This window comes from Cygnus olor, chromosome 12 (genome assembly GCF_009769625.2).
Source record: "Cygnus olor isolate bCygOlo1 chromosome 12, bCygOlo1.pri.v2, whole genome shotgun sequence".
Classification (NCBI taxonomy): domain Eukaryota; kingdom Metazoa; phylum Chordata; class Aves; order Anseriformes; family Anatidae; genus Cygnus; species Cygnus olor.
In genome coordinates, this window is record NC_049180.1 from 5,315,892 (window position 1) to 5,328,902 (window position 13,011).

At 40.0% G+C, this 13,011-nt stretch overlaps 2 protein-coding genes across 4 annotated transcripts in view; one reads left to right on the plus strand and one right to left on the minus strand.

The window, feature by feature from the left end:
- The window catches only part of CMC2 (C-X9-C motif containing 2), an 88,617-nt gene that overhangs the window by 67,607 nt on the left and 7,999 nt on the right, over positions 1-13,011 (plus strand). The gene's annotated exons all lie outside the window — the stretch shown is intronic.
- Positions 1-13,011, minus strand: part of CDYL2 (chromodomain Y like 2) — a 59,258-nt gene that overhangs the window by 18,562 nt on the left and 27,685 nt on the right. For both annotated transcript variants that reach the window (XM_040571607.1, XM_040571608.1), the window contains exons 2-3: positions 8,935-9,529; positions 582-799 (exon numbers count right to left, since the gene is read on the minus strand). In XM_040571607.1, the coding sequence (XP_040427541.1) occupies positions 582-799; positions 8,935-9,529 (813 nt within the window). The remainder of the gene's footprint in view (positions 1-581; positions 800-8,934; positions 9,530-13,011) is intronic.

Below are 13,011 nucleotides of genomic sequence, written 5' to 3' on the forward strand. Positions count from 1 at the left end.
CGTAAGTGTATAATGTTTTGGAACAAGGGAATTCATTAGTATTGTGTATATATTGAACATCTTTATGCAATTCAGCTGAGACTAGAACCCTTAATTGGCAAAGATTTCATAACTAAAGATTTCATAAAGTGATTCAGAAAACAAGCAATTAGGGATTGAGGTATAGTTTTACTGTTACTGTTTCAGGATATAGCCTCAAATACCTCCATATGCAACAACTGGAGCACTGTTTAAATTAATATAACGAAAGAGACCAGATTTCTACTAAGGACGGTAAATATCAATTACTTCAGCATGTGAATAACAGCTTCATACAGCTCCATGCTGGAAGTACAGACTGTCATTCCTTTCCTTCCTTCCGGTTTTCAGTTTCAGACATGCCAATTCAAAATCAATTTCCATTGCATTTTTTTCAATAGAAATCCCAACCATGGAAAAATTAAATATAACTGAACTCCATAATTTCTTTTTTAAGATAATAAATTAGCATGAAAATACATAGAATACAGCTCAAGTGCAGTGTTTCCAAGATAACCCACACATCAGCATGGTTTCTTTGGCTTTTAGGGCTGCATGCTTACCTCTGGGGTCAGTGCATTGTTATCTGAAGTCTGACTCGAGAGCAAAATATGTGTGAAACCATCTTCTTTCCGGACTACAATGTCCCTGAACCGGCAGTTACTTTCATTTTGACGCACGCTGTATCTCAGTCTCTTATCGAAGACATAATCTTTTTCCCCATCTAGTTTCCTTTTCACAGTGCTGTGTAGATTCAAGCTGCCATTGGCCAGAGAAGAACCTTTCAGATGGAAATAATCAGAGCATAATTATGTCTATACTTTCAAAGAAATGGAGTCATACTTTTTATTAGTTTAAACATAATGCAATATTTACAATAGCCTCTACATGATAAGTTTGGTAAATCAGAAATATGCCTGTCTAGTCAAATATAGCCTCAAGCCATTCCTATTATTCTTTAAAGCCTGTATATTCCAACATGCAGTTCCTTTTTGTTCTCTGATCAGACAACCACTGGGTCAAATGACTTGTAGCATGTGGGACTGGTACTCTTAATGGGATTCAGCTCTGCTTTGAAGATGAAAGCAGTTGTATCATGGTCTGTCCTATCACTTTGGGGTGATCCCTGAATTCATTAGGAAATTCGAATTCAGCTTTGGACAAACTTGACAAGGCAAGTTTCATCCAAATTCCATCTTTCAAAGTTACATTTTCTTTCTTTTATGACGACCAAAAAGAAAAGTGATTATGAAATGATAATTTTAACACAGGTTGTCTCTCATTGCACATCTCTATGTGATGGCAAGTTAGGGGAGTTCTTACTGAGCTGATAGATACCACAACTGGATTTCCCTTCCCTCTACCCATATGGTTAGCATTAGAAGTAGCAGTTAGCCATCACTGCTCTGATCCCAAGCTTCTCCTCATTACATTTTGCAGTCACAATAATAAGCTGACTTCTGACTAACAGATACGATGTTGATATTGGACCTCGTATATTGAAAGGATTAATGCCGATGCCATTTTGGAGGGTATCCAGCATTAGGAAAAAAAACACAGAACTATGAAAATAAAGACAAAAGTTCCTTCTGAAACATAAATGAGAGTAATAACAGTTTATGCTGTAAAAGCAGGTTATTTTGACATACAGTTTGTATGACCTGTATGTTATTATTTTGCTCATCTTTGCAGTTCCGTTGCAATAGGCAATGCGTCGGAAAATCTTTACAAGATTTCTATGCAAGACTCCTTTTCTAATTATAGAAGTTTCACACAATTGCCATTAAAAGTAAAGCAGGGAGAGGTTATTGATGAACAGGGAGGAACAGGGATTAAAGCCACTCTGTTCATTGAAATAGTTTCCAAATGTTTTTGTTTGTTTGTTTGTTTAAATAGACGTAAAGCTACGATACTCCCTCTTAGAGAAAGGCTAAGATGCAAACCTTGCCAATGCAAACTAATTCCAGCATCTGGGATGAAACAGCTGAGAATTTTTAAAGGGGAGATGACATGAATAGAACATAATTTAAATTTTATAGCTTAAATGACCACTCTCCAATTAAAAATGCTCTGTTGGAGTGCAATTGAATGGTAAATTCATAACAGATCACTCTCTAAAGCAAAACCAGTTACCTTCCATTTATGTCAGCTACGTTTCAACTTGATGTTTGTGTAGCTAACTGAATGGTCTGGTGGCTCACAATTGGCAATGGCCTGTGGAATTGTTCAGTAGGTGAAATACCCGTGTACACCCTGCAGTTATGATATGTGATGTTAAAAATATGTAGAGTGCTTCAGAGTAATTATTCAGAGTACTTAACTGGTACCTCCCTTGGCTTCTTCATAGAATGGGTGTGCATGGTGTACACACACATCTACATACAGAAATGTATGTTTGTTAAAAAGTCTGCTATTTCTGTCAGTCATAAAACTCTTTTCATAGTTAAACTAAGAGATCCCATCCAAAACATTGTCCTTATTGTAATAAAGAGAGGATTTATCTGGTGCAAATGAATGTCTGTGACAAATTAGGTTAAATCATCAATTTGAAAAAAAAAGTATTTGAAGCCAGCCAAATTTGAAATTTTCAAGAATTGAAATAATTAGTATAATATAGCGAAACAAATTAACTATTTGATTTGGGTAGACATGCAGATATTATATTTTTATCTACTCAGTCCTTACTATATTGCTCGACCCAGCAACAAACTACTAGGATATGAAGAGGTAAAACTCCCAGAAAAGTATAAAGAACTTATAAAACCAGAGGCATGAATGAACATTAAGTGGAATATGTGTCCGACTGACTGTACTGATAATCTACCTAGCGTAGAAGATTAAGCTACATCTATTTTAAATACAGACACTAAGAGAATGGTAGAAGATTAATTCACACAGCTAATCCAGATCAGCAAAAAGCCTCACAGAAATAATTTATTTCATTTTTTTTGTCACATTCTTCCTTGTTCGAGTAATGTAGTTGCTCTGTAAATTAAACATATGATGTAAGAAATTATAGATCTTATCTGTATTCTAACTGCCTGCACGCCAGCTGACAAAAAACTTAACCTCGGCAGAGAAATATCTAAATTAAATTTGAGAGAAACGTAAATGGAAAAGCGCAATTTCCAAGAATGGATGATTAACAGAACAAGATGCAGTGAGTAAATTGTTGTCTCAGTGTATACAGTGCATCCTTGTAATCTTGTTTAATCTGATAAACCAGAGAAAATGATCAGCAAAATCCAAAGACAACACTCCTGCGAGATCAGGCCAATTTAGCATGTCTGCTGCAGAGATGTGATGGAGCTACTGAAGCCTTGCTCTGGAGCCACTAAAGCATCCAGATTGTCTTTGCATGAGCTTTAATAGTTAGCACCTGCTTAACGCACACAAGGGTAACAGTACCTCAGCATGTCAGAATGAAAAATGGCTGTGTCAGGAAAAAAGAGGCCTTCACAAAGCAATCTGTAATGCATGTGAAATAAATTACGGACATCACGAATTAAGTGAGGAGGCTTTAGGTACTTCTAAACGTGGTTTACCGGCTTAGCAGTGAGTATATGATGCTCAGTCCAAGTACAAATTGGAAGCAGAAAATAATTCTTCCTGTACGGGGAGAGTAATGTAATCATTAACTTTTTTGTGAAGGTACCTAAACACATACCGGTATTTAGAAGTTTCAGTATTTCTTAAGGGAACTTAAGACATTTCCACACCACTGGTGCATGCAGTACTCCTCCGAAAATGGCAATAATGGATGCTACTTAAGGAGGACACCCAAGTTGGCCACTTTCTGCAGTCCTTTGCCCTAATATCATCCCTCATATTGGACAGGAATATGAGAAGACTGATCCTTCCCATTTCCTTCAGTATTTCCTCGTGGACCTTTCCATGGATTTCTCTAATCCCTTTCTGAGCCTGTTGATGCTGTCTGTCTCTGCAGCCTCCTGTGGTATGAGTTTGAGAAGTTTAGTAACCACTACACAGAGGAGAATTTCCTTTCATCTGCGCTTTTATCTGACGTTCCACCAGTTTCAGTGAGGGGTCCCTAGTTCGGCTATTGAGGGATTTAACGCACAACAGTTCCACATTTATTTTACCAGAGGCCTTGGTGATGTTATAAACTTTGATCACATCCCCTCTCAGCCTCCCTCTCTCCAAAAGGAAAACTCTTTTGTCTTGTAATCCACAACATCGTCTGAGCTGCCGGTCCCTGTACCTTGTACTGCACTACCACCAAAGGGGAGGACATGTCACGATGTTCCCGTTGCTGCCGTTGGAACGGGAAGGTGCCTAAAGACTCCAGATCGCTCTGGGGTTCTGTTATACTGGGCACTGCAGGAAACAGATCAGAAATTTGTAGTCTAAAAAAAATGAGGCAGACAAAGAGTAGGAGATGAGAGAGCAGAAAACGTGCAGTAAGCCTCAGATCCATCCCTCTGGGCTTTCGAGGGCTTGGATCTCCGCATCTCCTTCCTCTGCTCTGCTGTTTCCACTCCAAGAGACAACAGACACCTCAACCCACCCTTACTTTCCGATCCTTTTTTTCTCATTTTCATCACAGCTACCCATTCGGTGTGAGGAAGCAGTCTCTGTGCCACCACTTGGTGCCGGCACTAGGGTACCGGCCGGCAGCCACACCATGAGCAACTGCTCTAGCTGGAAAAAACCTTCCTGCAAAACCTTCCTTAATTTTCCAACAGATCGGGTTCATCTTGTAGGCTCAAGAGTACTGAAAGGGGAGGGGATGGGGATAACGACCAGGATGTCATGGGAAGAAGGGCTGGGCTGCTCCTTTTGTTAGCAGCACGCATTTATGCTGACCGAAAAGGAGCTATGGGTTTCATTTTTCTAGGTGAAATCAACCACATTCCCTTATTCTGCCTGGTAAAACAGCTTGGCATTCCTCTCAGCCTTTCTCTGCCTCCTTTCTGTCTTTCTTGTGGGCAATGGTTAATACTGTACATACTTAAAGGCAGTGCTCTGGTGATAATTTACTAATAATTTCAGACTTCTTCAGCTAAGGGAGCATCTGTAAGATATCTAAAAGCAATGGGTTTTTATGCAAACTGAGAAAGCAAGCATATTTGGTTGTCTCTTACTGCCAGTATTTCTCCAGAATAAATAAAACAGAACAAGCTAAAAAAACAAGAGGAAACAGTGACTAAGTTCATAGAGAAAATTTAAATTAAGGGCACCATGAGACTACAAAGATTTTCGTAATGGAGAAAAACAGTGGTTAGTGATACATGACAAGCAAAAATTCTTCAGCAGATGGCACAGAAATAGAGCGATGTAGGAAAGGAGAGAGGAAATTAAAAGGGGCTGGTTTTTGATGCTGTCAAGAGACCTGACAAAACAATCACTCTCAATTACAATGTATGGAGAGAAACGGCGAGGTGATAACAGGAGACAACAAATGTCACCAGAAGGAATGCTATTGTTAGCTCCTGAGAGCATTGGTGGATGTTCTCGTGCAGAGGTTTTCAACATGTTCCCATTTGCAGACCCTTAAATAACTGTCAGTAAAGATGACTGCCCTCCTTCTGAAGGGAAGTGCAGATGTCAGGAGAGGTTTTATACAAGAGGTCTGTCCCAGCTCCAGCACGTCGGGGTTCTTGGCCTCCACTAGGGCGCGAATAATTTCGTGCAAACATCTGTAGATGTACACACATCTTTCTGGGGTAAATTGCCTGTTCGTGAGAGTTTTATCTATGGGTTGAGCAGGAAACTATTATCCCCAAGAGGATGTACAAAACCAAACACAAATTGGTGGAAGTCTGTCCGAGCCACCAAAAACTAGTTTTCAAATAGTTATTTGTTTCAACAGAGCTGACAGCGTGCAGGGCATACCACAAGCAAACAGAAAAGATATTTTTTGATTAGCTGTAGTATGTAGGGTAGTTGTTATATTGCTTGGCTCCATACACTGGGAGTCAAACATCAGTATAATGCAAAGGAATACTGGTTCTGGCTGATGGCTTTTGGAGTCTTTCACTTGTACTCTTCGTCTCTAGACCAACTGAACTTAAAATTTCTAAATACACTTCCTGTGCGCTCCGTACACTTAGCTGCGAAATGAGGCTGCCATTTGTTTGGGCTTCATACAGGCAAGCTCAAAACTGACACAGATGTCTGCTTTGTAGGATCCTGCACGGGGCTGTCCGGGAGCCGCAGGGTCCGGGAGCCAAACCCAGGTCCTCCGGGCTCCGGCTTTGTTCTACATATAGCGACTAGGAGCCCTGCGAGCGCTGGTGGGGCACGCCGGGCTTTCAGCCTCCAGACTCGGTGGCAGACAGCCTGAAACCTCTGGCATAGCTGGCTGCCTCCAAGCTAAACGTGGGAGTCCTGCCAAGCAGACTGCCACAGAGCTCCAGGTCTCGGGGGACGGAGCCTTGGGACCTTGGCTCAGATCTAGAGAAAGTTTTGAAACCCAAGATGTTTGGAACAGACCTTCTGTTATTCAATAAGTTGGCATTTTTTGTCTGAAACTTTCTTCATTTGTGATTTGTAAAATTTCAGAGCAGTTTTAGTGTGACATCTACCCTGATTAAAACAGGGCTGTGGCTCTAACTGACATATGGCAGGGGCATGCTGGCATCCTCCGCACCACTTCCCTGCGAGGGTGAGTGCTGAGGAGTTCATAAATTGTTGGAACTGGTGAGGAGTAGTGCGAGGCTCTCTGATCTGACATTAAAATGATGCAAATTCCTATAGCAGGAAACATGCCTTCTCAAGCTCTAGGAAAAAGAGCTAGTGATTTTATTTTGACCACTTGCTCTTGGTAGTCTCATCTACCCTCTTTGTAGCTTTCTCTCTCCACTGTGCATGTGCTGAGTATCACAGAGCAAGACGGGAAGCATTAGCTGCTAGGCCAGGAGCCCTCTGTACATGGCCAAACTCTGGGCTGCTTTGGCACAGCAGTTTTCTACTGAGCACTCTTAAAGGGATTGTTTGGACAGGGCTGGTGGATACCATTCACTGGGTTCTGTGGGGACAAACAGCAGGCTCATTTGACCTTACAGTCCTTTGTAGCCCTTTGGTTCTTCATTAAAAAAACCCCTCGGCATTATGGGAATTAATGCACTGTAAAGACGCATTTTATATCAGAACTTCCACAATTCATAACATATAACAAATGCATTAAAAAATCATTAGAACCAATGAGAAAGCAAAGAAAATCACTTTATACACACCTGTAGTTAGATATGCAAGTCTTTTTAGGGAAGCACCTAACTTTTTAAGTAGACTCATGTAAGCTCAAATCGATCAAAACCCAGAATCCTGAGCTCTCAGTTGTAAGTGTCATTGACATCATCTGGGCCGCTCACGCATTTAGAGCTGGCCATACATTTTGCTAGTGTGCTTTTAAGAAGATACTTGATGCCTGAATTGCAGCAGTCGTAAGATGCAAGTATGAAGACTATGCAAAGACAGCTCTACTTCCCAAATCCAGTAGCATTTTCTAGGTTGCCAGTAGGGCAGAAAATGGAAAGCTGAGCGATATAATTTATGTTGACTTTTGAAAAGTTTTTGGCAGGGCGATTCACAAGAAGCTGTTAAGGAAATGAGTGCTATCATGGGCTACGGAAAGTGGCTAACAGAAATAAATAATTGGAACAAATGGTTACTTTTCATCATGTCAAATGTTTAGGAGTTGGCTGCCCCAAGGACCTGCAGAAGGATTAGTTTACTTCTTGTATGTATTAATGAAGTGGGAAGAGAAGTATGAGAGGAAAATTTGAAGAGAATACCAAATAAGTAGAGTAAAATCGAGGAAAGATTTTGAAGAGCTTCACTGAGTCATAACAAAAAGGTGAATTGGCAACAGTAAAGCAGATTAAATGCATAATGAAAGGAATCATACATATAGCTGTGTTCTAAATTAACTGCAACCAGCAAGAAAAATAATGAAGAGCAACTGTGTATCACTCAATGAAAAGCTTTATGCAGTGCATAACAGCGGAAAAAATCATACGCAAAAGACTGTGTTGCCACTATATCAGTAAGCAGGAGGAAATCATTTGGAAAGGCTCCGGCTGTTTTTAAAAGGTATTAAAAAAACAACACCAAAACCAACACATACCAAAAGTAAAGGTCAAAAAAACCCAAACCCCCAAACATAACAAAACAAAACAAAAAATACAACCAAACAATCATGAACTTGATCAAATTAAATATGGATGCGAGGAACTTTCTGCCACAAAGCATCATCAAGGCTGTAAGTTTGGTGGGATGAAAAAAGATTGTACATATATAGGTAATGAGAAGCCACACAATTGCATTAAACTGCACAATATTTTATAGATAACATAAATTTATGTTCTCTGAGAACCTATTCTTTGAGAACTAAGCCAGTCAGTAACTAGAGGGATTAGGAAGAAATTTTTCCTGTAGGCAAATTGCCTCATTCACTTCAAGGCTGTTTGTACCTTGCAGTAATGTCAGTAATGTGTCTTGCAAGTTCTGGTGTTCCTAGTCACTGCCAAACACGAGGCTCTGGAAGGTCTGAGTATTCCTCCGCACTGACTACATTAATCCTTAAGAACCTGAACGTTACCCAGACATACTTACCAGGATACTGATAGTATAGAAAAACAAAGTTTCAGCATTATACATACCTCGGTTGTCATTCCTACTACATGCCTTGTCAGCATTGCCCCATAAGGGCTTCCTACTGGCAAGACCTGCAACAAAGCCCACACTGCTTTGTGCCACTCCGTGGGAAATGGAAGAAGCCAACTGACAAAAAAATGCCACAGTGTATTGGGAAAGGGGCGTGAAACTTGGTTATGTGCTTCTCACCACACCCCTTGTTTAGCCTGACAATGATTTTTCCATGAGTGGACTCTTTGCTTGCAGTTTCTGCAGTTACCCCCCCCTCAAAAGACGGTAGTTGTTTAAATCACATACCAATTCCGTTCACAACAGGTGAGTCGTTACTGACTTCCAACACACTGGGCAAATTTTGTTCTCCTTCATGATCATTTATATCCATGTTTTGCTGTTGTGAGCCATTCCCAAAATGTCTAGAATCTTTTTCATGACTGCCATCTCCATTCTGCAGACCATTATGTGGCTTTTTCAGTGGCATGATCTGTAAACCGCTGGGAGTAGTTCGGTAAGTTACAGTTTTAGCAGCCCTGTCATTAGCAGCTGCTGGCTTTGCTGCGTATCCTCTTTTCTGTTTTTGAAGAGAGGGATTAATTCTCTTCCTTTTGTGTGCTGACCCTTTAGCCTTCCCAGATTCAGAAGGTCTATGTGATATTTTCTCAACAGATGACCCTCGACTTTCCCGTAAAAATTTTGGAGTGCTGGCCTGTTTCCCATGTCTTGATCGCTTTTCTCTAGTAACATGTAGTCCATTGAACTCGTCAATAAATTCCTCACAATGTAGGAGATGATGTTCGGGTTCCCAGGTGTCTTCGTTGCTTCCGTAGCCTTTCCATCTGATGAGATATTCCCATTTGCCCTTCTTGTTCTTCCTTTTGTCTACAATCCTCTCCACCTAAAAAAAAAAATAATCAAAAAAGTATCATATTAGAAAGAAAAGCAGTTTGGTCATGAGAAATGTATTCTTCATTTGCAGCTAGGAAGGCCTCCTTGACATTGTAAAGCAGCTTTAGTATTCATGAGATTCAGCTCCTACAACACGGTGCCTAAAATATGAAATGACTCCGACATTGAAAGCCTACCCAGGCTAGCCAAAAGGCAGCAACCTATTTTCCTGATTAAAGCTTATCTTAATTTCATAGGATGCAGTCCAACACTATATTCCCGTTGGATCCTATATAGACCACGCTGCGTGCTGATGAGGACCTAATTGCTGTGTATATAGCCGCTCGACATAACGGTTAGGGATCAGAGTTACATGTTTCTGTTCGACAAAGAATTCCCAGGAACAGACCTGGCAACACATGAGAGGAATGCAGTAGCCCCGGCGGTATTTTGACAGCAAGGCCATTTTCCCTTCTAAAAATATTAAGAAGAGACATAAAACGCCTGATCAAACCTGAGCTGGGAACCTGCAAGAGCCAAAATGTGAAAAAACAAGAGAGACCCTGAAGATCAGTACTGAAGGCATGATTTCTTTAAAAATCTGTTTGTAAAATGAGCCTGCTACTGCTACATTCCTCAGCTACCTCTTGTCTGAAAGAGCTGGATAAAGCATCTTTTGCTATACTGTCAGCTCCTGAGCATTCTCCTGAATTCACACACAGATTAGGTACCTGTAAATGCCTTCTTTGTGTCTTGAAGCTATCCTGAACAGAGAACCATTAGAACAAATTACATTATTTTTACACCAAAAAATGATTGCCATTACTGCCATCTGAGCGTGAATTAACAGTACCATGCTGCTGTGGACAGCAGACCGTGCAACTAGGGAAGTCTTTGTGCTATCCCAGCACTGGCAAGGTCTCAGCTAGAGGGAGAGTGCATATGAGAACCCAAGCACAATTAGTGATCTATATTGGCTTGTGAGTGAAACTCAAAGAGAATTGTTTTTGAGAAGAGGGGAAACGTAACAACAATCCTAAGTGAGTTAGGGATAGATGTGCAAAGGTAGAAGTAAATGATTCTGTGTGGATTGGACAGCAAGTCACAGGTTTAAATGGCATCAGGTGACATGTAGACAACCCATTAGGAAAATCTTTGTGATGGTAAAAATAATTAAGCACTAGATAGATAACTTTAGGAAGGTATAGAAGGTTTTAGAAGAAACAACTTTTGTCAGACCAACATCTGCCATGAGTAGAAACTGTTGGAAAATGGAGTATGGTTAGAAAACCTTTTGTGGTCTCTCCCAAGTTTTATTTTCTGATTTTTTTAATTTTTTTTTTACTTCTTGAAAGTGTGGCTTATGAGGAATAAAGATGCGACTAGTGAAAAAAACACATTATTGTTAAACAAAAGCACCGTTATTAATTTAGAAGAAATAAATAAATAGATAGCTAATGTAAGAGTTTTCACTGCTCATCAAAGAAAAAATGTCTCATGTAAAGAACAACAGTGGAATCTGTATGGAGAATTTAACCTTGGAGAAGGGCAATCACAGCGGTGTAAGTAATTGTTCTTTTTAGGTCCCCTGTTAGAGCAAACCAATGGATTAATTCTGTCTGTTCACTGGCTGGAACTGTACATTCATAGAAATCTTGGTGGGTTCCCCAAAGGCGTCTGAATGTAATTAGCAACTAAACATTATACTTCCATCTCGATTCATTTACCTGGGAACTGTGCTAAGATATCTGGGTCTGAGTCATAGTGGCCAGCTTCCCTCCATCTCCAGGGCACTCAGCTGCAGCATCCCAAACAGCTCATCCCTGTGCTCTGTCTTATCAAATATCTGCATAGAACCACTGTAGAAGCAAAGCAAGGAATCATCTGTACTCTGAATTTAGCACAGTCCCCTTCAGGATTGCTCAGTGTGGCAAAACAATTAACTGGAGCTCAGTCTAGGAAGTTTGAGATCATTTGTCTGAAAAGAGGAAAAGTACTCACAGAAAAATGAACTGTCTTTTTGTGTCCTCATTTTGGGACGAGTGGCTTTCAATTGTTGAACTAATAGACTTACTCTGATCTTGTGGACTTCACAGGGATCAGCTGTCCAAATTATCCCTGGCTTTGAAATACTTCTTATCCTCCTGTCTGGGACCAGCTGGTAAGACTACATCAACCTGTGGAACTCCGTAGTGGCCTGTGGTTATCTGCGGATTTGTTACTTTAATTACTGCAGCTCAGTATACCAAGGAGCAAAACATATATATATAAATATATCCTGGGGAAAAAATTAAATTGCTGCTAAACTCAGTAGACCGCAGCTATCATTAGTGCAGAGAATTTGGTTTAGCACTCTTCTGCTTGTACGAGCTACACAATGCATGCGCTTCCCCCTTATTTAATTGAGGATTTCAGGCTTGGAACACAAGCTCTGTGTCAGGTTGATGCTACCTCGGAGTATCTTAGGTATTTCTTTTGATGGATTGCACCAGTTGTGTTGCCCTACTTGCTCACTGAAGGAAGAGCCTCAGAACGGATGGACAAATAACTTGCCATTTTCAGAATCATGTACAAAAACATCTCTTCAACCTCACCTTTTTTCTCTCATACACATATGTTTAAATTTATCTATACTCTTTACCCATTTTCACATTGTTGCTCTGCTACAAGGAGGAAAAGTAAAGGGAAGAAGTTCCTTGGAAATTTTATTTATTTTTTTATTTTGGAAAACACAAAATTATTTTGGTGATGAGACATTATGCATTTCAATTAAGAGGATAAAAGGAAAAAAACACGAGTAGTCTTTGTTCCTGGAAACAAAATACTGGCAACGGAGAATGTGATTAACCAGTTCAAAACAACACATCATGAGGGGACAACAGAAGTATTTATGAAATTGGGTCAAATTTAATAAACGGTTTCAGAAAAGGTATTCAGAAAGCAAATATATTTGGGAGAGACTAAGCATTTCATTACAGCGTTTTCAGAACAAAGCTATCAGTGTTTCACTTCAAATTTAACTAAATAAAACTAAGATGAAAAGGTTAAAGAGGAACTAAGTAACCTAAAGACAAAATGTTTTGTTTCTGATCAACCCCATTTTCAGTTTATTGTTTTGCTGGGGAGAAAATGAAAAAAAAAATGTGGGTTGATCCAAACTTATTTCTTGTCATTGAGTTTTTTGGTTCAGCCATCAAAACCACTGGCTTGACTAATGATGCATAAAAAGTCTGAGTAGATATTTACCTCGTCCTCATTACTGTCTCATTGTTCATTACTGAGTGCATTTGTGGGTAGCATCAAACATGCTTGACCTCTAAACATAGTCTCTTTTCTCTCTCGCGGCTTTAAGTTCTCCATTGATTTTTATCCCCTTCAGAGTGCCACTGTGTTTTTTTACTGCATATAGTGAAGTGCTTTAGCGTGAGCATAAATATCAGTTTGTTACCCACACCTGGTACAGTCTGTCCCATTTTCCTTCTATTCACAGTC